Below are 23,664 nucleotides of genomic sequence, written 5' to 3' on the forward strand. Positions count from 1 at the left end.
CGTTTATGGCAAGAAGCCTGATACAATAGCGTCTTTAAAGTTATTTATTGAAGAGGAGATTGCGATGTTACCTGACTTTTTGACCACCCTGTATTTCCGTCCGCCGCCAGGCCGTCTGGACATTCTCGAAATTCACACTAGTTAACATAATCTCTACCTATCGGCGTAGGATCCCAAATATATAACAATTATAACAAGTTCTTATTATCTCATTATTTAATATGCTTTGTTCTAGAGGAGTAAAAAAACGAAGCGGAAAAGGAGAGACCAAAAACAAAACTAAAAAGGATGCAAAAAGTTTTAGGAAAAGCATGTTAAACATACGGCATTTATACGTGTTGTCAGAAAGCCAGACGAATCAACAGTTTATGCCGACTTTCAACACGAACTAAAATGCACAGTCTGTGGCAGATTTCTCTTATCTAAAGACTGTTTGGTGAACCAGGTGAAATCAGACAATATTAGACAATACTGACAATTTTATGAGGATGTGCTGCCACCCAGACCACACAAGTATTGTTGTAATATCTGTGGCTTGGTTTCTAAATCAGCAAGGAGTTTGACAAGACATTCAAAAGTGTACGGTCTCTCGGTTGTATAGATTGAAATTGTGGGTGATTGCCCGGCATCCGGTAGAATGCCCCATCCCAATGAAACAAAAAATGAAGAAGAAAATTAAAAGAAAAAAAAAGAGAAAATATGAATGCCTACTGGAGAGAACTTGAATGTCTACTAGAAACTATCATCTTTCCAAGAATTGCCCGTCTGTGAAACACTGTTCCGTTGGCTTGCTTCCTGGTCGAATACAACATGGTAGCCTTCAAATCCAACTTTATAAAAGTTCTTCTACCTAATTTGTATGTTTACCGATTACTAGACTACCGTTTTACATTCATTAACTTTCATCCTCAAGTAGCCTTCGGGCCTTAATAAGTTGTGACTCCCAAGTAAAAATTTTTAAAGTGTCAAAGGTCTTGACCAAATGGGATTGTTTTTATTTTCATACTAGCTATACGCTCAGCGATGCCCAGGGGTACAATACGCTTAAACATATTTTAATTTGTGCAGATTGCGTATGAATTATTATAGTATGAGTCATCTATCAAATATTATATATTACTAGGAATAATTTGCCCGGTGGACTAATTCGCAAAAATAAATAAATAAATACATAAATACTCATGATAATGTAGTTCATCGAATTCCGTCTGTGTTTGTTTACAATATCACGTCAGCTGATATTTGGGTTTAACGATGAATGCCCTGGAAAATAAATTTATGTTTTATATCAAAATATGCAAACGAATAAATGATTTGCGGCGATGTAAAATGGTATTTCTTCCTTTATCGTAAATTGAACTTATTAATAACTTATTAAATAAAATGGTGAGGAACACTTGGCCTGAACGCAAACTTACACATTTATAACATACACGTTTATAACATACACGTTTATAACTTACACGTTTATAACTTACACGTTTATAACTTACACGTTTATAACATACACGTTTATAACATACACGTTTATAACTTACACGTTTATAACTTACACGTTTATAACTTGAAGCTTGTCACACTTTCAAAATAGCATTAGTGTCATCTCGTTACACCTAAGTTTGAAATTGTATTTCTAGATATGCCCAAGTTTTGTCCGTCTTTCGCCTGATTAGTTTCTCACACTGTAACATTTAGCTGTTGTGTAACATGGCTGTTATCATTTAACTGTATCGTTATAGTTCACACCTCTTGGACCCACATCTTGTCTGGTACCGTCGCAAACGAAAAAAAAAAACAATGAAAAAGGAAATAAATAAAAAATGCGACTCGGCATTTTTTTTTTTTTTTTTTTTTTTGCAATGCGAAAATATTCTTTTATTCGTGTTTCCACCAAAACAACGCACTTTGTTATATTTCCAAAGTCCTTTAGTACGCATATGTGCTTTTTAAAAGTCACTGTCTCCTCAACAGGCAGCACTTTCTCGCTCTCGTGTCCACATGTTCATGTTGTTGATTTTCTCACCCGCACCCATGTACGCTCTATTACTATTGATTGCCTCCCCCTCTCTCTCTCTCTCTCTCTCACTCTTCTGTTAACTAAAGACGAGTAAAACTCATGCATGGCACAATGGAGACTTGTTGCTGTTACAAAGGTTTTATTAAAGAGATTCCTTATGGTTGTCGATTTTAAAGGTTTTATTGAAAAGAGATATTCATTCATAAGGGGAGAGACTAAAAATATATTCCTTGGAAAAGATAGGCTAAATAAGTTCCTTCTTACTTAATTTTTTTTTTAATTATTAGATTTGTACAAAAATAATGTATTGTTTTACGTCCAACTTCATGTCAGAAAACGACATTATTTTTTGCACCAACTCAATAACTTTAAAATGGTCGACACACAGGCAGTCTCGAGTAAATTAACCTAGATCTCTATAATATTGGGCATGCCAAGTGTGGCCGCTTCCTCGCCTTAAAATGCTTCTAAACTTGATATCGAACATGTGTTGTAATTTCTATCTAATTATTCGACACGTGCTTCTAGCGTGGTTTGACTTGCTCACCTTTCACGCCTATGGCCTCACTGTTTGGGTGCAATGGGACTATCTCCGTTTGCTGCCTATGAAACACTCTCAAAATTCATACCAGTTAACTTAATCTCGACCCACCGGCGTAGAGTCCCCAATATATAACGATCCCAAACATAAGAATTAAAAGAACGCATATAACAAACAAGGACATGACGAATAAACGGATGTAAATACATCAGAGGCGATAATTGAAACCTTAGGGAATAAGCTCCAGTTTGTAGTTGAATGATGACGTAAATAAATTGTAACATTTGGTGCTACTAAGGCTAAGCTGCTTTCCCTTAACAATTAGAAGAATCTGTTTCAACCACCAATTGCAATAGCTAATAGCATTCTACTCGAAAATGCTTCGGGTTAACATCCACAGGCAACCTGAATGAAACGAAATAAATATTAGATATTACCAAAGTTTCTGCACTGAAGGTGGGCTCTCTTTACTGTGCTAGAAAACTACTTAGACTTGCCAGTACCATTTATATCTACAAAGTCGTCACCAGATGATTGTAACGACATCTGGACGGTAGCATCTGCCAATAGTCTATCCTTCTTAGACAAAGACCCTAAATAAGTCTTCAATCTAATAGGTCACGTTCTGTCAACCAAGCTTCAACCCCTCGTTTTACAAGTTCGAGGGCCCTTCAAAACTAATGCCTCCTATTTTTATTCTGCATCGAAAGAATCAGAGGGTATTGTGATGATGACTGGTCAAATGCATTTATGACTTAAAAGTTTCCTCTCTCTGTTGTAGATATTTACGATGTGAGACTCTAAGAAAGCAGTTCCTGCCAGTGATGTGCATCAGAAGATATGCGTCATTGATTTCCTGGAAAAAGTGCATTGAGAATGGTGGTGACTCTGTGGGGGAAAAAAAAAAATTCTGACGCACAAAAAGGTCGCTCGTTTTAATGGTACCACATTCGTCTTCGCAGCTCTTCAACTTTTTTTTAGTTAAAAACTAGGAGGCTTTACGTTTAAAAAGATCCTCGTACTTTAATTAACTGCTATCTGGCAGATTCATAGAACTTGTATCCTATACTCAGGACTAATTCGTCAAGCAGCAAAATCCCACCTCTTCTCTGTTGGAGAAACTTTCTACTTTATTAGGTTTTCACCTAAACGGTGAGACTTTGGAACTGGCTTCTTGTTTCCTGCTTTCCTGACTGTACTAACATGCAAAAGTGCAAATGTAAAGCGAACAGACATCTCACTGCTCAAATCTCTATATAGTGTCCCTGCAGATGTGATCCCATTAGTGGCATTGTATGTTCAAGTGATGCCTTGTTTGGAGTAAAAAAAAAAAAAGAAAAAAAAGAATGCAAGCTTTAAAATTAAAAAGTAGGATGGTTTAAAGAAAAGAAGAGCATTTCGGTTTGGTTAGGAGTAACTCAAAGGAAATCTGTAAGAAATTAGTCCTTCGGGAAAGGTTTTAAGTTTTTAGCCTCTTAGCTAGTTGAATGGATGAGTTTCCCCCTTCTTGGCAATAGAAAACCCCCAAGATGCCCACTCCCTATTTTTATTTCTTTTCATCCCTGGCCTTTCTCCTCCATTTGTGCTCATCTAGGAAGGAGTGCATCCACTCTCCATCCACTCTTCAGCTCCCCGTCTTCTTTCTTTCTCATATACTTAGTTCCCACTCCCACTTAGAGATTGACCTGCTTATTTTCGACGAACCAGAAAGCAGTGGGCAATCTATTATTTAGATGAGGTTGAACGGGTCTTACTAACCATTTTTTTTTATTTATTTAATTACAGACTATGTTTCTTAGTCCGCAATAAATAAATTAATAAATAAAACTCATCTCAATAATGAATTCCAATTAAATAATATTTATACCATTTTTTGTTTTGTTTTGTTATTGTCTATTCCAAACTCTCTTGTCAATGAATTATTTTTTTACATGGAGGTCACCACTTATCAAGGCCACTCGAGGTGAGGGTTAATGAAATGAAATCTGTGTATATGTTTATGATTCAATAAAACTTTTTCAAATTTGAGTTTAATTTAGGTAGGGCATGCTCTGGAGTGAATGTGGTACTGTGGTGACTGGGGTGGTTCTAATTAAGAGGAATATAGAATATTTTAAGTTTTGTGACCAAGGATGACTAACGACACCTATTCCCACCACAATTTTGATTGAGCTGGTACCTAATTTGTTCATTATGTAATGTTTGTATATTTTATGCCAATATATATTGCAAAGTGTAGTATCTGTTCTGATACTATTCTTCATTTTTGTCTGTCCTCCGTCAGTAAATGAGGGAGGTCCTTTCTGACTGGAGCATTTTTTTAAAATTCATTTCCTAAGTAGTGATGGGACAATTCTAATATTTTTCCCGATTCCGATACAATTACCGATTCCGGTTCTCTATAAAGCTCTAATCATCATCATCATCATCATCATCATCATCATCATCATCATCATCATCATCATGACGGGCTCCTTGCCCGAACCAATGTGACTTTTCCTCTCCAGAGTTTCCTGTCTTCCATCAGTTGCCTCAGATCTACAGGTTCGCAGCTGGCGTCGTGTGCTATTTGTTGGATGTACGTGGATCTAGGTCGTCCTTTGCTTGCGTGTCCGTGTCGTGGAGTCCATAGCAATACATCACTCACCAATTCATGCTTGCTCATCAGACAATGACCAGCAAATCGTAGGCGTCTTTCTCTGATGGTATTAGATATGGCAGGTAGGTTGCCATAAAGTTGCTGCTTCGTGGGATGATTTTGCCAAGATATATTTAATATTGTTCTTAGCATACGGATGTATGTGCAGTCTAGTTTTCTTTCCAATCTTTCGGTGAGTGTCCAGGTTGCAGCACCGTAAACAAGGACAGACTCTACCAAAGTTCTATCGATTTACCTATACAGTTGTTATCTTGTCCCGATCATTGTAAAACTGCATCATTTAAATGTGCACATATTTTCTTAAACGTAAAAACACACTTGGAAGGGTGTGATCTAGAGATTTTAGTCTTACTGGAAGTTTAAAATCAATAAATATTTATTATTTTATTATTATTACAAGCAACGGAAGACGTTTTATAAAAACAAAATAAAATAGATAATTAAAGGAATTGGTTTTGGCATCGGAAAATAGACTCAAATTTTCCCGATTCTGATACCCCAAAAAGCTCCGATTTTTCCTATTCCCGATTCCGATAGATAAGATAAAATACCCTTTTAGGGTATTAGATTTTCCATCATATTAAAAACCGACCTAGTGTCGAACTCTTTCTTTTCCTTGTGGGGAAGCAAACAAATAACGCCTCCATATAACTATTCTCGGAACGTTAGGCTGTGGAAGTCCCTTCCTGCCCCCTGTTTCTCCGTCAGTACAAACATGTGAGAATTTAAATGCTATGTAAAAACATCCCAAGGCAGACCCCCCCCCCAAAAAAAAATCTGAATTCTGTCACAGTAGTTACTTATGCTTTAGTAGTGTAACGTAGTCGTGACAACTCCACCCTCGGGACCCACACGTTGTATGCAGAGTACGTCGTAAGGAACAGAAGAGAAATAATAATTCGACTGATTTTGTTCTTTTCCGCCTCTTTAACATGATCCTATGTCCTTTTAAGGTGGTCTTCTCTTCTAACCTCTGTCCTCTTGAACGTGTTCATCGCTCTGCACACACGTTCTTTTTATAATATGTTTCCGTTTTCTTTGCCGTGACGTTATCTCGCACCCAGCTCGGTCATTTGCATACAGCGGCAATACGCTCGTCCACGCTTTGTTACAATGGTAATATACTTTATTTGAAGTGAAAGATGTTTTTTTAAAAAGTGTTGGTGCTTCTACATTATAATAACAAAAAAAAAAATTGCATTCAAAGCAAAACAAATGGTACCTACGTAATTGTGATGTCGCAAATAGCAGCATATCCAACAATTGCAGAAAACGATAAGGTAGATAAAACAATTATTCATGAAAAAAAGACATTTGCAAAATCTAGCGATTTGGTTTCAAAATTTACCGATCTGAATTGGGGAGTTGACAGGGGAAGTAATAAAGTTTTTAATTTCTTTAATTCAAATTTACTTCTTTTTATTGAAAATAATTAACAAATCAAACAGTTAAAACGTTGTTTTTTTTAATTCACAAATTATGTATGTCATGTTTAATTTTGTTTTCCGAATAAATTTTTGCTGCTATCAACTGAGTTTCCTCCCCTTTTTGCTTACGTCATGTGACCCAATATGTCTGACTCAGCATGTAATCTTATCGAATCATTTTACCCTTGTCGGAAGAGTTTTTCCCGAATAATTATTTTTCTACCTCGTCGTTTTCCGTAATTTTTGGATATGTTATTATTTGTTACTTGACAATTACGTAAGTAGCATTTGTTTTACTTGAAATTTAATTTTATTTTCCCGTTATTATGATATAGAAGCACCAAAGTTTTATTTTGTTTGTTTGTTTTTTTAATCTTTTTTTTTATGCAACATTTAAAGTAATGTAGCAAAAATATACAATTACGGAGGCCTCCAGAGTGCTAGCGAAATCACCAGACTCAGGTTCACGCAGTGTATGTAGCTTCACTCTATTCGAGTGTTGATATTGTCGGATCTGCGTATAGTACATTGGACATATGAGAATAACGGTATACAGCTCAGTTGGTAAACACGGATAGTGTGACACTTTTAAAAAATACTGCTTCGTTGTCTTTTGAAAAACATAAAAATAAAATAAATAAATGAAACAGGTCTGTGGGCAGGTCATTGACAGCCAATCGTTGCTCACTTAGGTATAATTACTTGTTGGACTTGTAAAATACTTAATGTCAACGGGATGCGTTGTGGGCTATGACGGGGGGTGTGGGTCTGTGTGCGCCGTTACGCAGAGAGAAAGAAAAAGAGACGGAGCGGGGGGGGGGGGGGGTTAGAAAAGAAGAATGCTGTGAAACACAAGATATTTTAGTATGTACTCGTTCCTGAATAGATACTCCAAATATTCACAAGTAGTATTTTTGCTTATTACGCCTTTCGTTCGTATTCTCTCTCTCTCTCGCTCTCTCTCTCTCTCTCTCTCTCTCTCTCTCTCAATCTATCTATCTATATCTGTCTCTCATATATATATATATATATATATATATATATATATATATATATATATATAAATAACTTATTACTATATATATATATATATACTAAGTAATGAAAACATATATATATATATATATATATATATATATATATATATATATATATATATATATATATATATATATAAAAACTAGCATGAGTGATCGGCGTTGCCCGGGTGTTTTGAGGTGTATGGTGAGCAAAAAAAAAAATGGTCAATTTTTTAAACTTTGACTCCTATTATGGCCCCTTAAAATGTATTGTTTAGGGCTCAAATAAAGTTATAAAGTTAGATCCATGTCCAAGGAATCTATATCTAAAATTTCACGTGTTTGGACCCAAACTTGTAGGAGGAGTTTATGAGAGTTCTCAAAGGTCAAATCGTTGAACTTTAACCCCTTAATCGCCAAATTTTTGTCCGAAAACAAATCACATCGATTTTCCCAAATCTCAGTACACTGTATATGAAATTTCGAATCTGTAGGCTTAAAATTGACAGAGTTATTGCGTAGGGTAATGTACACAGACACACAGACATATATATATATATATATATATATATATATATATATATATATATATATATATATATATATATATAGTGAGTAAGTAATGCAAATATATATATACTAGCAAAAGTACCCTTCGTTGACTGGGTTCAAATACAGCCTACAGAAAATGGACTCTGATTTATGAAAGTATGATAGGTTATTAAAAGCAAGGGTTGTAAAGAGATAGCTTCGAATTTGGGGGTATCAAAACCAAAGCAAAATATGATGAAAGTAAAAATAAAATAGATAAACCCCATAATTTATTATACCATACCTGTTTACACTGAAACACTTATCACAATATGTGGATCTATATTAAAAAAACCTTGTTAAACTTTGTGGCATATTTCCATTCTATGGAGGTCAGGCGCGAACGAACACCCCATAATTTTATTATACCATATTTTTTCAAACTGAAAAATAATTATCAAAGTATATTTACGCAGATAGATATTAAAATCTTTATTTAAGTTTGTGCCTATTTCCATTCTATGGAGGTCAGGCGCGAACACAGACCCAACAATTTTATTATACCATCCCTATTTAAGTTAAAACATGTTTATCAAAGTATTATTATGTACATCTATATCAAAAACCCTTGTAAACCTTTTTTTTTTTTTAATTTTTTAATTTTTATTTCCATACTTTGTGGACCAGGCGCGTAAGCAGGCTCCACAATTTTAATGAATCATCATTATGCCAGAGCAAACATACCCATTCCTGTCTCGATACATCTATCATTATATGTGATCAGTTTTCTATAATAGTCAACCATATCGGAGCCTATTCGTGACCAGACACACAAACAGACGTTCAGCTTTATATATATATATATATATATATATATATATATATATATATATATATATATATATATATATATATATATAGTACATTATGAAAATATAGACTTCCTCTGGATGAAATAAAGACGAAACGTTGCTGAACACATAACTCGGTTTGTTCCTTTTTATTTCTCTATTTTGTCGGAATACTGTTTCCATTATTCTCATTATATTGATCTATATATGTAAATACCGTCTCCTGAAAGAGACGTCTCCCTGAATTAATTTCGCCTTTCTTCGCTCACATGCCCTCATTCCTAATTCGTAGCAGCGGGCCTATATCAGTGGACTTTTTTTTCTAACAAAACGGTCATTAACAATGTTTGTTTTGTTTTTTAATGTTTAACATATTTCAAACTGAATTTAATTGAAGCAAAAATGATTTTTTTCTTTTTTCGAATTATGTAATTCCATTTTTTACTTGATTATTAAATTAAAAAAGTTTTTCTAACAAATTACGGTAACTAAGAATTTAATTTTTTTTTAATTATTGTAAAAACTGAAAATACTATGCAAAAAAAAAAAAAAATAGATTTTAAAATTTATTAAGTAACTAATAATTATTATTTTACAGTAAAAATAATTAATTCGAATTCTTAAGTAATTTGCTAGAATAACGTTTGTAAATTTTGTAATCACGTAAAAAAAAATGAAATTATACTTGATTAAATAATTCAAAATAAGAAAAATTATTTTGTTTTAATTTAACTTTTTTTTATTGTTCAATAATTTTATATCAGTTTTAACATTTTTTCATGGCCGTTTCCGTAGGAAAAAAGTTCACCGATATCGGCCCGCTGCTACGAATTTTGAATAAAGGCATTTGAGCGAGGAAAAACGAAAGTTTGGTTGGTTGTTTTTGTTTTACGGCATATCAACCCTTTTCAGATTTTGAAGAAACGTTTTCTTAATAGAATATATTTGTTGTTTTCAAGTCGGTTTCTATTTAACCCATAGTTGGGACCCTGAAATGTACTACCACTCCGGCTCAGAGTGGACCTGGGAGCAGTGACAATTAAAGGGTGGCCCACACTCCCCAAAGCCCGCAAGCTGGGACCTCACCGTATATATATATAGATATAGTTTAAGGTAATATCCAGGACGAAAAACGAAAGTAGTTCGAGGAAACCTCTCCTACAGGAGAACAAACTGAAGTCTTTGTGTAAAACCATCCACACTTTTTGAGACCAGAGAAAAAGTTAGTCCGTGCAAACGATTGTCACAAAACAGATCAGACAGTAAACCTGAAGTTTACAGCATTTTTTTCGAACGAAGACTGAAACATACCGCGTGTCATTAAGCGATGAAAAAGGTCCATAAATTGCTCGATCGCGGATGTGAGAGCTGAAGATACAATATTTATTTCAACACTATACATATATCAAAGGCGTACCAGTGGTTTCATTGCTTTGAATCAACCACTAAAGGTTGGAAAGTTAAGATAGTTTAGATGAGTTAAAACGCCCTTTTAACGTTTTTTTTTCTCTGTTTATTTGCTTTGAATTGTTTCACCTTTTCAAAGTCGCTGATGAATTTGCGCTGACTCTTTCCAACCTCTTATGGTTAATTCAACGCAATGAAACCACTGGTACGCATTTGAAAATGTATATATATAGTGTTGAAATAAATATTGCATATATATATATGTATATATATATATATATATATATACACACTATATATATACACTATATATACACTATATGTATACACTATATATACACTATATATATACACACTATATATATACATTATATATACACTATATATATATACACTATATATATACACTATATATATATACATGCACTATATATATACACTATATATATATACATATATATACACTATATATATATATATATATATATATATATATATATATATATATATATATAGACACACAATATATATACAATACAAGCGTTGTCATGGAGGAAAATTGGTCCATTCATGTTGACCAATCTCGAGCACATACGTTGGAGCTTCTGGCGCATCTTGTCAATGTGTCGATAGTACTTCTCCGTCGTAAGTTTTCCGTCCGGATTTAAGAAGTCGTGATGGATGAGATCGGCTACAGTCTACCAAATAGTCATCCTAACCTTTTTTTGGTGCAATTTCGGCTTTGGGAAGTGTCGAACGTCGCCGGTTGTCTTTTCATCACACGGCACAATCCGTTCGAGAAATGGATCGTTTTTGTTGAGCAGAAGGAGCGCAGAAGACACCTCAAAACGAACATTTTTTTTATTACCGTTCAATTCACGCGGCACCAATTTATTCAACTTTTTTGACTCCCCTTTTTGCTTTATGTGTGTGTTGCAATTCCCAATTCGCTGAGCGTTTGCTACAAAAATTAACAACTCTCCAAATATTTTGTATCCATAAATGACGAGAACATAAAAAGAAAATACGTTGTTAATGGTTCTTATTATAGTCCGTGCATGCGTGTGTTTGTGTGCGTGTGTTTAAAAAACAATATTTGTCTGTTTAATCAATTGCAAACCAAATAATAAATGTATATAAACATCACAGAATGCGACTTTCAGTGAGATAAATTTATATATATATATGTGTGTGTGTGTGTGTGTGTGTGTGTGTGTGTGTGTGTGTGTGTGTTCAGTAAAGTTACAGTACATTTTTTTGTTGTATTTCTATTTAAACAAACTGAGCCACAGCAACGTGTGGCCGGGTACAGCTAATAATATAATATTTATTATTGTTATATTAATATAAAATAAAATAAATGTGATTTAAATGCACCTCTGGTTTGATATCTATACTGCCACGGTCGAATTTATGTATAATGAAAAAAAAAAGAAGACAACCAGAACACTTAAATGTAGAGACAGATTTATCGCCTGATGAGATCTTAGTTCTTTATAACTACGGATCGAAACATTATCATGCCAATGTAGAGAAACTTGCACATTCATGACTCGGAAATTTCATATTTATGTTACAGATATTGACGGTTTCTAGCATTAAGTAACCAACACCTGTCATGGACATGCATCAGAAGCAGAGATGCAACATTGAATCCCTGGTAACGCTTCAGTGAGAATGATCGAGACGGTTGAAAATAAATTCTGGGGCACAAAAGGTGGCCCGTTTTAATGGTATCACTCCTGTTTACGTCGCTTTTAAATTTTTTAGTTAAAAATTAAAATGCATTATATTTGGGACAACTATCGTTTGAGACACGCGTTCCAGACGGTCATGAACATCTATCGTCCATTAAATATAGTTTTTGCAGTTTATTTTATCGTATATATATTTTTTTTAAATATTTTATGGGGTTTCTTTTTTTGTGGAATAATATAAAATAAATAGGAAATAGAAGTCAGCCAAAACTTGTTTGAGTGAAGCCCGGCCAATGGCTGATGAAAGCATAAACCCTTCAATAAGTTTCCAGCCTTTTAATGTACATGAGATGACTGACCCACTTTTATGATTTAATATTTAAAAAAAACAGGTGTGAGAACTATACGCACAAGTATCCGTGAGGAAGTGAAGATAGAAGTTTGCACTAAGTTTGTCCTAAAAGTGCTCAGAGAACATTAGAAATAAAGACGTTGCCATGAGCATCAAACAGTTCCTCACCCTCCCTATACTTCAGACTTTGCTCCCCGTGACTTTTGTTTATTCTATAAGCTCAATCGCGGCTTTGTTTTCAGTTATCATGCCAACTTGTAAATTCATGACCTGGTAATTTCATATTTATGTTGCAGATATTGACGGTTTGACGCATTAAGTAGTCAACACTTGTCATGGACATGCATCTGAAGCATGGATGCAACATTGAATCCCTGGTAACGCTTTCTAAACCTTCACTTGCCACTGGTATTTTACAACGCCGACTCAGGAGAGGTGTGGTTGGAGATTGCGCAACTCTTGCAACAAAAGCTCCACTTGCAGGCACCCTTACAGTGGGTTAGGGTTAGGGTTAGGGTTAGGCAAAAAAAACTTTACGCCTTTAATATCTACCTTCATTTTACATACATAAAAATACAATTATAGAACAAGAAATAGAAGTCAGCCAAGACTTGTCTGTGTGAAGCCGGGCCAATGACCGATGAAAGCAAAACCCCATAGATGGGAATAATAATATATGTGATTGATTAACTAGCTAACCTAAACACAGCATGCATGTAAAAAAAAAAAAAAAAAACGTAACGTAAAACGACTTCAGTGAATTTTTAGTCTAGCGATTCTCTACGGGAATGGAAACCGAAATATTCTGTTTAGCTTTTTCGATGTATACGAGGTGCCTTCAATAACTTTCAAGAAGTTTTTTTACAGACATTTTAAATTGTCGTAGACTTTGACAATTCAGTATGTTTAAATTTTTTTTTTTTTTTTTTTTTTTTGCATAGAAGTCACCTCAGAGAAATTACAACATGAACTGAAGTGCACTGTATGTGTCAGATACCTTTTGCCAAAAACTGGTTTTGTCATTCATCTGAAATACCACGATCAAAGACAGGAACGACAGTCTTATAAGAAGGTTTTTACAGCACATCCCACAACGCGGAGTTGTCATATTTGTGGTCTAATCTGCAAATCTAAAAGTGAACTGACACAAAGAAAAGTTTCATGTGTACTTCTATGTAGGACAAAAGTTGGTTTAAAAAGTCACCTTGTGCACACATCCGTACAACACTTAACTTAAAAGTAGCAATCATATATATATATATATATATATATATATATATATATATATATATATATATATATATATATATATATATATATATATGAGTATTAAAATGAATAAAATCCGACGATATGATATTGAAAATGGCGGCAGAGAGACCTAGAGGCTGGACATTTCGCCTGTCTTGTGAAGGCTTTCTCAAGAGGGATGGTCTCTCAGCCACCATTTTAAATTTCATATATATATATATATATATATATATATATATATATATATATATATATATATATAAGACCAAGTAATTCAAAAACATGTTTAAAACACTTTTAAAAAAAAAGTTAAAAACATATTTAATTTGAAAAGGAAACACTAAATAAATGGATAGTCCTTAATCCGCGGAGTTTACAAAAATACTTTCCTTCTCATCAGAGGGTAGGATTTAGCAAAATGCAGGATCGGATTTTGCTTGCAAAGGTATTTGGTGAAACTACAAGTAAGTCAAAGATCTTACCTGATAACAAAAAGTGAAGCAGAGGAAATAGGGTGAAGAAAAAAGTGATTTCACTTTTTTGTTTTATTTTACTCAAGTCGAAGTTCTCAGAAATCAAGGGACCCACAACCTGGGGCTAACACTTGAACTCTATATAAGATACATAGATATTCGAATGTTCCATTTAAGTTCTTTATCTCTCAAACACTGAGTTAGTAAAGAAGTTCAGAGCATAATTTTCCTCTCCCCAATTAACCATTTTCATACGTTGTAGTATGACTTTTATTTTGGTCTCTTGATCTTACTGGATTCCAGGACAAGAATTTATCTAGTCTGGTGGAGTATCCAGCTTCGTGCTATTACTTGAGATAACATCACTTGGAGAAGGTGCACAATTCCTTGTAAAAGCTAATTAGGGTTAGCCATAATGAGGAGATCTTATTTGGGCACCAAATACTATGTGATTTTCAATATTTGGTCGGGATTTACTTCTATGGAAAAAAAGTATCCTCATGCCAGGTTGTTCTGACAAACCGCTGTACAGACCTTAGACACTCGATGTATAGTAGGCATTCAAGTTCTCTCACGTTAATGGATAGTATGGTGAAGGGTAAAGTATCCAATGGCGGTAAAATCCAAAAATGTAAATCCAAGAAAGTTATTTTAATTTGCATTATATATATATATATATATATATATATATATATATATATATAGTTATATATATATAGTTATATATATAGTTATATATATAGTTATATACATAGTTATATATATAGTTATATAGTTATATATATAGTTATATAGTTATATATATAGTTATATATATAGTTATATATAGATAGTTATATATACAGTTATATATATATAGTTATATATATATAGATATATATATAGTTATATATATAGTTATATATATAGATAGTTATATATATAGCTATATATATAGTTATATATATAGTTATATATATAGTTATATATATATAGTTATATATAGTTATATATATATATATATATATATATATATATATATATATATTCTAGCAGAAGTACCCGTCGTTGACTGGGTTCAAAAACAGCCTACAGAAAATGAACTGTGATTGATGAAAGTATGATAGTTTATGAAAAGGAGGGGGTTGTAAAGAGATAGGTTTTGATACTCAAAAATTTTACCCTAAGCAAAATATGATGAAAGTAAATATAATTTTCGCGAAAATATATTTTTATATCAACTTTGTTTCCATTCGTAGCCAAGAGTGACCAAGAAAATGATGTTTCCTTAAAAGTGAAAATGTTATACATATAATAATATAAATATACAAGAAATAAATGTTACCATAGTCAATAAAAGTTACTTTTATGGTAGAAAAGTTCATTGGTTTGTACTCTTAAATTGTTTGTAAAAAAAATTTTTTTTAATTCACAAACCGGTTATAAAAAAATCCAAATGGCAGCGACTTTGAAATGGGGAGCCCCGTTTTCAATTTTAGGGAGGGCCACCTGAGCATTCTGTGTTAACAATTTAAGAGAATTCCGTCAACGTAATGAATATTTATAAACATATTTTAATGTTTTCCGTTATTTTGTTCTTGAGGAATATTCGATTATGGCATGTGTAGTTTATATAAAAATTCATTTAAGTAGTTACCGCCTCCAGTTTCGTTTTAATTTAAGTTCGCTGAAATTATTTCACGTAAAGAGCATAAAAGACTATTTGAAAACAACAAAAAAACATGAAGTGAACTTTTATTGACTATGGTAACATTTATTTCTTATATAATTATTTTTTCGGGTAGTCGTTTGTTGGCTTTTCTGCTAAACACTCTTATTAAATAATATCGACGAAATATCGAAAAACAAAGAAAAAAAAACAGTTTTGAAAAATAATGAAGCTGTATTTACATTAGTAAAATAATCCGAAACAGCAAAATGGGATATTAAAAAAGTAAACACGTAATTACTTTAGTTTTTTAAGCAAAGAATCAATATAAATATGAATAAGAAGAAAAGGGTGCCCTTTTCAAGCAGAACAGCTTCGTTTCAGTTTTACAGTATTGAACGGTGTAGCATTGCGCCGTCGGATTCAGGGTTTTACTATTGTAATGTAAAGAGCACGCAGAAAGGGTTGTAATAAACTGAATTCCTTCTAGTATACTGACAAAAAAGCTTAAACAGATGCATAAATAAAAATACAAAGGTTATGAAAATGTTTTTAAAAAAGACATGTAATCACGCGAGCAGGATTTTGTTTTTTTTGACACGATGACAAGTAACGTTCTTATTTTTTATTATTTATCTATTTATTTATTTTCGAAAGAGTGTCTCGTGCAAGTGGAGAAGGAAAAGCAGAGTTATGCAAAATTTGTGTCGAGAATTGTCTAAAGTTCCGACTTTTTTTTTTTTTTTTGCTTTCACTTTAATAAGAACGTGAATTTCTGAGGTGAATTTATTCGACACAATATGATTTAACTAAAAAAACAAATAAATTGTTGTGGTGGCACACATTCATTTGCATATGTGGATAGTAATTACACATAGATAGGAAGACTCAGTTAGTCTGAGTGTGTGTTCACCAGAAGCCACCGAAGGCCGCCGAGAGCAGATATGTTTCTCCAGCAAAGACTCTCTTATTTGACACCATTATGTAAATATCCTGTAAATATACTTTTTCCTAATACACTTCTTATTTGATCTACCTTTGTTTGTTGAGTCATCATTTGTATTGCTTTCTACGTTACTTGTTCCAACCTGCAAACTTAACATAAATAAAAGCTAACGTGAATTAAGATTAAAGTTAAGGTGTTATTGTAGACCCTCACCCCTTTTAAAAAACCTTGTTAAACTTTGTGACATATTTACATTCTATGGAGGTCAGGCGCGAACGAACACCCAATAATCTTATACCATATTTCTTCAAACTGAAACATAATTATCAAAGTATACTTACGTAAATAGATATGAAAAGTTTTTGTTAAAGTTTGTGCCATATTTTCTTTGAGTACAGGCGCGAACGCAGACCTCACAATTTTATTATACCATCCCTATTTAAGTTAAAACATACTTATCAAAGTATTCTTATGTACATCTATATCAAAAACCCTTGTAAACATTTTTGTTTTTCATTTTTTATTTTCATATTTTGGGGGTCAGGCGCGAACGCGGACCCCACAATATTTATGAACCACCGTTCTGCCAGATCAACCATACCTATTCCTGGTCCTCGATACGCCTTCTATCATTAAATCTAATCAGTTTTTTAAACTAGTCAACCATATAGGAGGCTATTCGTGACCAGATACGCACGCACACACACACACACACACACACACACACACACACACACACACACACACACACACACACACGCGCGCGTTCAGCTTTATATTATAGATATATATTCAGAAAGTATGAGAGAAAATATAATTATTTTCCATAGCTGAACCCCCGTCGCAGCCCATAAGAGCCAAGAAAGCCAACAAATCGGAAGTCAAAGACTCGAGTTTCGCTCTCATTTGGACTTATCAGTAAGACACATCCGAGCTCAGAATTTCCAGTATATAAAATTCCTACTTGTGAGACGTTAGCTTAGGTTCAAGCTGGTTGGATATGATGCAGGTTCTTTGCACTGTCGGATGTATGCTGCAGGTTGCTTGATCTGTGTAAATTAATTGACATTCTTGTGTGTGTGACGTGCTTGCTCAGTTAGCATAGTGCTCGCCTAGCATGCAAGAAACTTTTGTTTCAAATCCTGAGCTCGGATGTGTCTAACTGAGAGCGAAACTCGAGTCTTGGACTTCCGGTTGGTTGGCTTTCTTTGCTCTTGTGGGCTGCGACGGGGGTTCGGCTGCGGAATATATATATATATATATATATATATATATATATATATATATATATATTCTGGTAGCAAAATTTAATATTGAAATGCTCATATCTTTGGTTGTATGGGGAAAAACTACATGAAAACTTTACGGGCTTTTTGAAGATTATAATACTATTCTATGGTTACATTTTTTTGACAATGAAAAAGAACCTATATTTTCAAACCAATAAAAAATGCACAAATTCGCTTACATTTTTATATGTAGCACCTGCAGGCCAGCTTTGGTTGTCTCCCACTAATATATATATATATATATATATATATATATATATATATATATATATATATATATATATATATATATATATACGTTTTATTGTTTATTACCGTATATTTCTCTACTTGCTTTATTACCGTATCTTTCTCTACTTTCTCTATTTGCTCTACAACAGTATTGAGCACTTTCTTCAGTTTTTATTAATTACCATTTCCACTATATATATATATATATATATATATATATATTTATATATATATATATACATATATATATACATATATATATATATATATATATATATATATATATATATATATATATATATATATATATATATATATATATATATATATTGGAAAAATGTGTGTTCATTAATCTTGTGAAACTATTCATTGACTTGTACGAATACTTTATAACAAGGCGAGCTTTATATTTAGTACGGATTTTATTTTAAACAAACATTTTAGCTCCATATGTGTTAGGTGCTTCTTCGGCTATATACTTGTTTAGTTAAGTTTCCCTCGGCCAGATTGTCGTGAGTCAAAAAGAAAAAAAAAAGACACTGACGAGGCTTAACCTGTCTTCTTCTACCTTTCATTTTCCCTCTGCCTTCGTCTACCACTTTATAAGAGTTTCAGTTTATCTCGCCCCCTCCCCGTTTCTCCCACACTCTCATTTCTACAGAAGAGGGGGTGAGCTGCGTGGCGCGTACCCCTTGAAGATAAGCCATATTACCTTTGAGCTCGTGCATGCAAATATAATTACCATGAAATCTTAGACTATCTTATGAGTTTGCACTTTTACGCAAAGAAAATGCAAGTATGCACCAGCGCCACTATGTTAGCTATGTGTGACACTATGCGGTTGAAAACAAGGCTGTGAATAGCAAGTGCCGGCAAAACAACCGTTGCTTTCTTTCTGATATCGAGCATACCAGTTGAGGATACGTCTTCGGCAATCAGTCCCACCACTTTGTCTGTCTTTTATCTATCAAGGTGTGTTATCAGTTCTGGCAAGTTTTAGGAGGTTACTCCTCTCAGGTTGTTGGGAGAAAAAAAAAAAAAAAAAAAAAAAAAAAAAACCTGGTTGAACAGACTTTATCCGAATAGAGCAAGTGCCAAGGGAATATTAAATATTAAAATCAACAAGCTATCCCCAATCATATGTATATCCCGATCAGAAGAGATGACGATGTTGGGTTTTTGGCAATTCTTTCAAAGTGTCCCTTTTTTTCTTTTTTTTTTTTTTTTACATGGTAGTCACCACTTATCAAGATCAGGAGCCACTCCGGGATAAGGGTTATTGCGTGTACAGTCGTTTATATTGGAGATTTGATGAAATGTCTTATTTAAGGGGGCGGTTCGTCAGGAATTTGTTTATGTTGGACTTGAAGACATCTAAGTTGTAGTCAGGTGGGAAACAGGCAAACGGGAGAGAGTTCCCTTCTAGATACAGCGCCGGAAGATGACCGTGGCTATGTTCTTGACGACACGAACTATTCAAAACTAGTTCATCTCAAAGAAAAACTTACACTTAGGTATGTTTTTAACCTTTACGTGCCCCCTCCCGTAATTAACCGGTTTCTTTCTAGAAAGAATGATCTTTTAAGAAGATTGTTTTTAATAATAAATGAATTACTTTGGAAAGAAGTTAACTAACTTCAATTCGAAATTTTTTATGGTCCTTTGTGAAGAAAAATATTGATTTTAGCGATGGACTAAATGCTTTAAATAATTTTTAAATTTTGGAATGAAATTTTAATTATCTTATGTATATCCAGAATTCTTAATCGTTTTGGGTGAAAGTTTTTTGTTTTTTTTTTCTCCCCTATTTGAGTATTCCAATTCACGGAGGATAAATTTAATTAATCATTGAATAATATTATTGTAATTAGAAAAAAAAAACTTAATTAAAAAATATTTCGTGGTGGATGGTTTCTATTGGTCGCTCAGCGGCAGATTCCTTGCTCTAACAGAATCAATATAGGTCGGCGTGACCGTCTTGCCTGAGGTGAGGTCACGTAACACCGACTTACTAAACTGGTTACCAAAGAGAGCAATACACCCAGTAGTAGTAGATGTTTTTTAAATGTGTTTTTTTTTCTACTACAAGAATAAATTGATATAATAAATGGCGTGATCATCAAAATTGAGATGAACTCACGTAACTCGGGCTCATTGTAATAAATTGAAATATGTATAGGTCGGCGTGATGAAGTCACGTAAACTCCGGCTTGGTTAAAATACATTATACTGGTTGCTGAAGAGAACGTAAATCCAGTGAGTGAAATAATAAGAGGAGCTATCTATAGTGGTAAACTGTTATACTAGGAGGATGCAGTTTCTCTGTCTATTTTTTCTCTCTTCCTCGATGGAGGGCGAGGATGATTACGCTACCTTGTATTTGAAGAAGTATACCAGCCGACCAGGGGCCTGGTGGAAAAAAAATAAATTGCTTCACTGAGTTCCTGACAGAACGAAGGGCTTGGAGACATTAATCAGACCCTAATAACTGACCCATCGCCACATCATCATGAAACCATCTCTTTATCGTTGGGATATCATTTATTCCCCCGGGGAGCTTTTTGCGTTCTCCGGACGTCGCTCAACCAAGTCACTCTCCCCGGGAAACGATAGGACCATATAACTAGAAAGATACCGTGGAAACAAATGCCAACAATAATTATTTCATTCACACGAAACGAATGAATGATGTTTAGCAGCAGCGTACAGAGCTCAAGTTAAGCAACGTGAGTCTTGTCAGTATTAGATGGGTAACCATTTGGGAATGTTAGGATTTGGAAGAAAGTTAGTTGATATTTAACTGCCTGGGGCTCCCTTATACGGCATAATCACGTTGACACACCAGTTTCTGTTAGATCACCGAAGTTAAGCAACGTTGAACCTGGTCAGTACTAAAATAAGTAACCATTTGGGAATACCAGGTGCTGTATGTGCTCTCAAATTATCTCGGCATTTGTTTCCAGTCGTCCAATCTTTACCTCACAATTATTTGTGCAGTTACTCTTGGAGAGGATATCCATTGTTTCTTGAGACTAAACGGAGGCATCATCGATCGGGGCCTCATTATTGAGGAATATCGATGGGACTAACCAGTTTTTTTATAAGGGGCCACAGTGCATCTGTGCGCTAATTTACGCCTCCAACACAGACTTCGTACCAGCTTTTGCCACGAGTAAATACAGGAAACATTGATGCGCAGTCTTCCTCAGCTCCCTTTTCTAAAAAAAAAATAATTTGATCATGAGTGGCATGGATTCTGGCTTGAATCCATCTATAAAAGTGAAATTGTCTCTGTGTGTGTGTCTATCTGTGTACATTTTCCTAGCAAACTACTCTGTCAATTTTCAGTCTAGAGACTCGAGATTTGACACAAGGATTATTGAGACTTGTGAGAATCTTTTAAATTGGTTTTCGGTCAGAAGTTCGGCTGTCAAGGGTGAAAAGATCAAAGAGTTGACCTTTGAAAACTCTACCAAACTCCTCCGCCAATTTTTGGTCTAAACACTTAAAATTTTAGATGTAGGTTACTTGAAATGTTAGATGTAGATTCAATTTTTTTAGTTTGATTTCAGCCCAAAACAATAAATGGACAAAATTTGGGTCCAGGTTTTAAAAAATTGACTTCTGCTGTCTCTACCAAATTACTCAGCCAATTTTTGGTCTAAACATTTGAAATATTATATAAAGTGTATTCAGACATATGGCAAGCTTTTTAATATGTTTTTGGCCGAAAATTGAGCTACCAAGGGGGCAACTATCAAAAGATTTTACCTTTGCGATCTCTAGTAAACTATTCAGCCAATCTAAACATTTGAAATTTTACATAAAGGGTATTCAGACATGCAGCAAGTTTTTTAATAATTTTTTGGGCGAAATTTTAGCTCCTACGGGGTCAAATTTAAAGTGTTGACATTTGCAGATTCTACGGAACTCCTCTGCCAATTTTGGGTCTAAACACTTGAAATTTTAGATGCAGGTTACCTGGACATGAGTCAAACTTTTTAAATAACAGTATCCCAAAAGAAGCTGATGGTTAAAAAATGCATAGCTTTCTTAATTTTTTATATTTTTCTTTTATTTTTTCAGATCATCTAGAGTAACCCTTCCAAGGTCATCATGAGTCGTTACACTACCGAGGAGCGGATATTTATCATAGAGTCGTATTTTCGGTTGAATGAGTCAATATCAGAAACTCAAAGAGAATTTCGACGAAACTTCAACACAAGAAATTCCCCTACTCCCAATGCAATAAAAGCTATGGTGGTTCGATTTTATGAGCAAGGGTCTGTATGTGACTTCCCTAAATCTGGTAGACCCCGTACGGCAAGAAGTGATGAGAATCGTCAGAGATTGGCAGAGAGTGTGGCCGAGGATCCATTCACATCAGTAAGAAGGAGATCAATTCAAATTGGTGTCTATCGATCAATGTGCTTCCAGCAGGACGGTGCAACGGCGCATACGGCACGAGAAACATTAAATCTGCTCCAGGACATATTCGGCAACCGAATAATTTCTCGTGGCTGCGAGATAAATTGGCCACCCCGCTCGCCAGATCTCAAATGTGCAGATTTCTTCCTTTGGAGTTACCTTAAAGAGCGGGTATACGCAAAGAAACCAGCCACAATAAATGCCTTTAAAAACAATCTAGAGGAGGAAATTAGGGCCAAAAGCCCTGAAACATTAAGTGACGTGCTGGACAATTCCCTGCAAAGAGCACAAGAGTGTGAAAATGAAAATGGTGGACATTTGAGTAACATCATTTTTCATAACTAAAATTAGACCTTGTGAAAAAAAAAATACCCTAGTTGTGTAAATTAAAATTAGAATAAGTTGACTATGATATGTTAATATATCTCAAAAGATCAGGGAGCAGCTCATCTACCTAATATGAAAATTGGCAAGCATAACTTCATTCTAGGGAAGTTAATCAAATTTAAAATCCGTCAGATTTTGGGGGGACACCTGTGTGTGTGTGTGTGTGTGTGTGTGTGTGTGTGTGTGTGTATATATATATATATATATATATATATATATATATATACATATATATATATATATAACCTGCTAATTGATAATGTTAAGATTATAAGGACCGAATGAGAAAAATTTTTTTTTAAAATGGTTGCTTCGAATGAAACAAATCACAATTTCACAAGTATTAAATTTATGAGTACTTGTACCGTTTAGTCAAGACATTAAAAAATGAAAATATCGAAAAAAAAGTTTAAATTCTACGTATCCGGTATGGAACGAAGTTCTCTGAAAAAAAAATCACTTAATTTCATCAAGTAGTTTTTTTTTACAGCGAAAAAACAATTTGTTATG

The 23,664-nt window shown here is 33.9% G+C and overlaps 1 protein-coding gene across 1 annotated transcript; it reads left to right on the plus strand.

The window, feature by feature from the left end:
- Positions 1–6,792: 6,792 nt before the first annotated feature.
- LOC145255515 (uncharacterized) lies at positions 6,793–23,324 on the plus strand. The gene is made up of 2 exons (XM_080113977.1): positions 6,793–6,921; positions 22,426–23,324. Exon 2 carries the CDS (start codon positions 22,456–22,458, stop codon positions 23,110–23,112), a length of 657 nt encoding a protein of 218 aa, XP_079970103.1. The 5' UTR covers positions 6,793–6,921; positions 22,426–22,455; the 3' UTR covers positions 23,113–23,324.
- Positions 23,325–23,664: the final 340 nt, after the last annotated feature.

The sequence above is a fragment of the Euprymna scolopes genome, chromosome 31, assembly GCF_053919585.1.
Source record: "Euprymna scolopes isolate OS-2025 chromosome 31, ASM5391958v1, whole genome shotgun sequence".
Lineage (NCBI taxonomy): Eukaryota > Metazoa > Mollusca > Cephalopoda > Sepiida > Sepiolidae > Euprymna > Euprymna scolopes.

What these genes read in the sequence shown, in the direction of transcription:
- LOC145255515 (XM_080113977.1), top strand. Translation starts at nt 22,456, where the DNA reads ATGAGTCGTTACACTACCGAGGAGCGGATATTTATCATAGAGTCGTAT.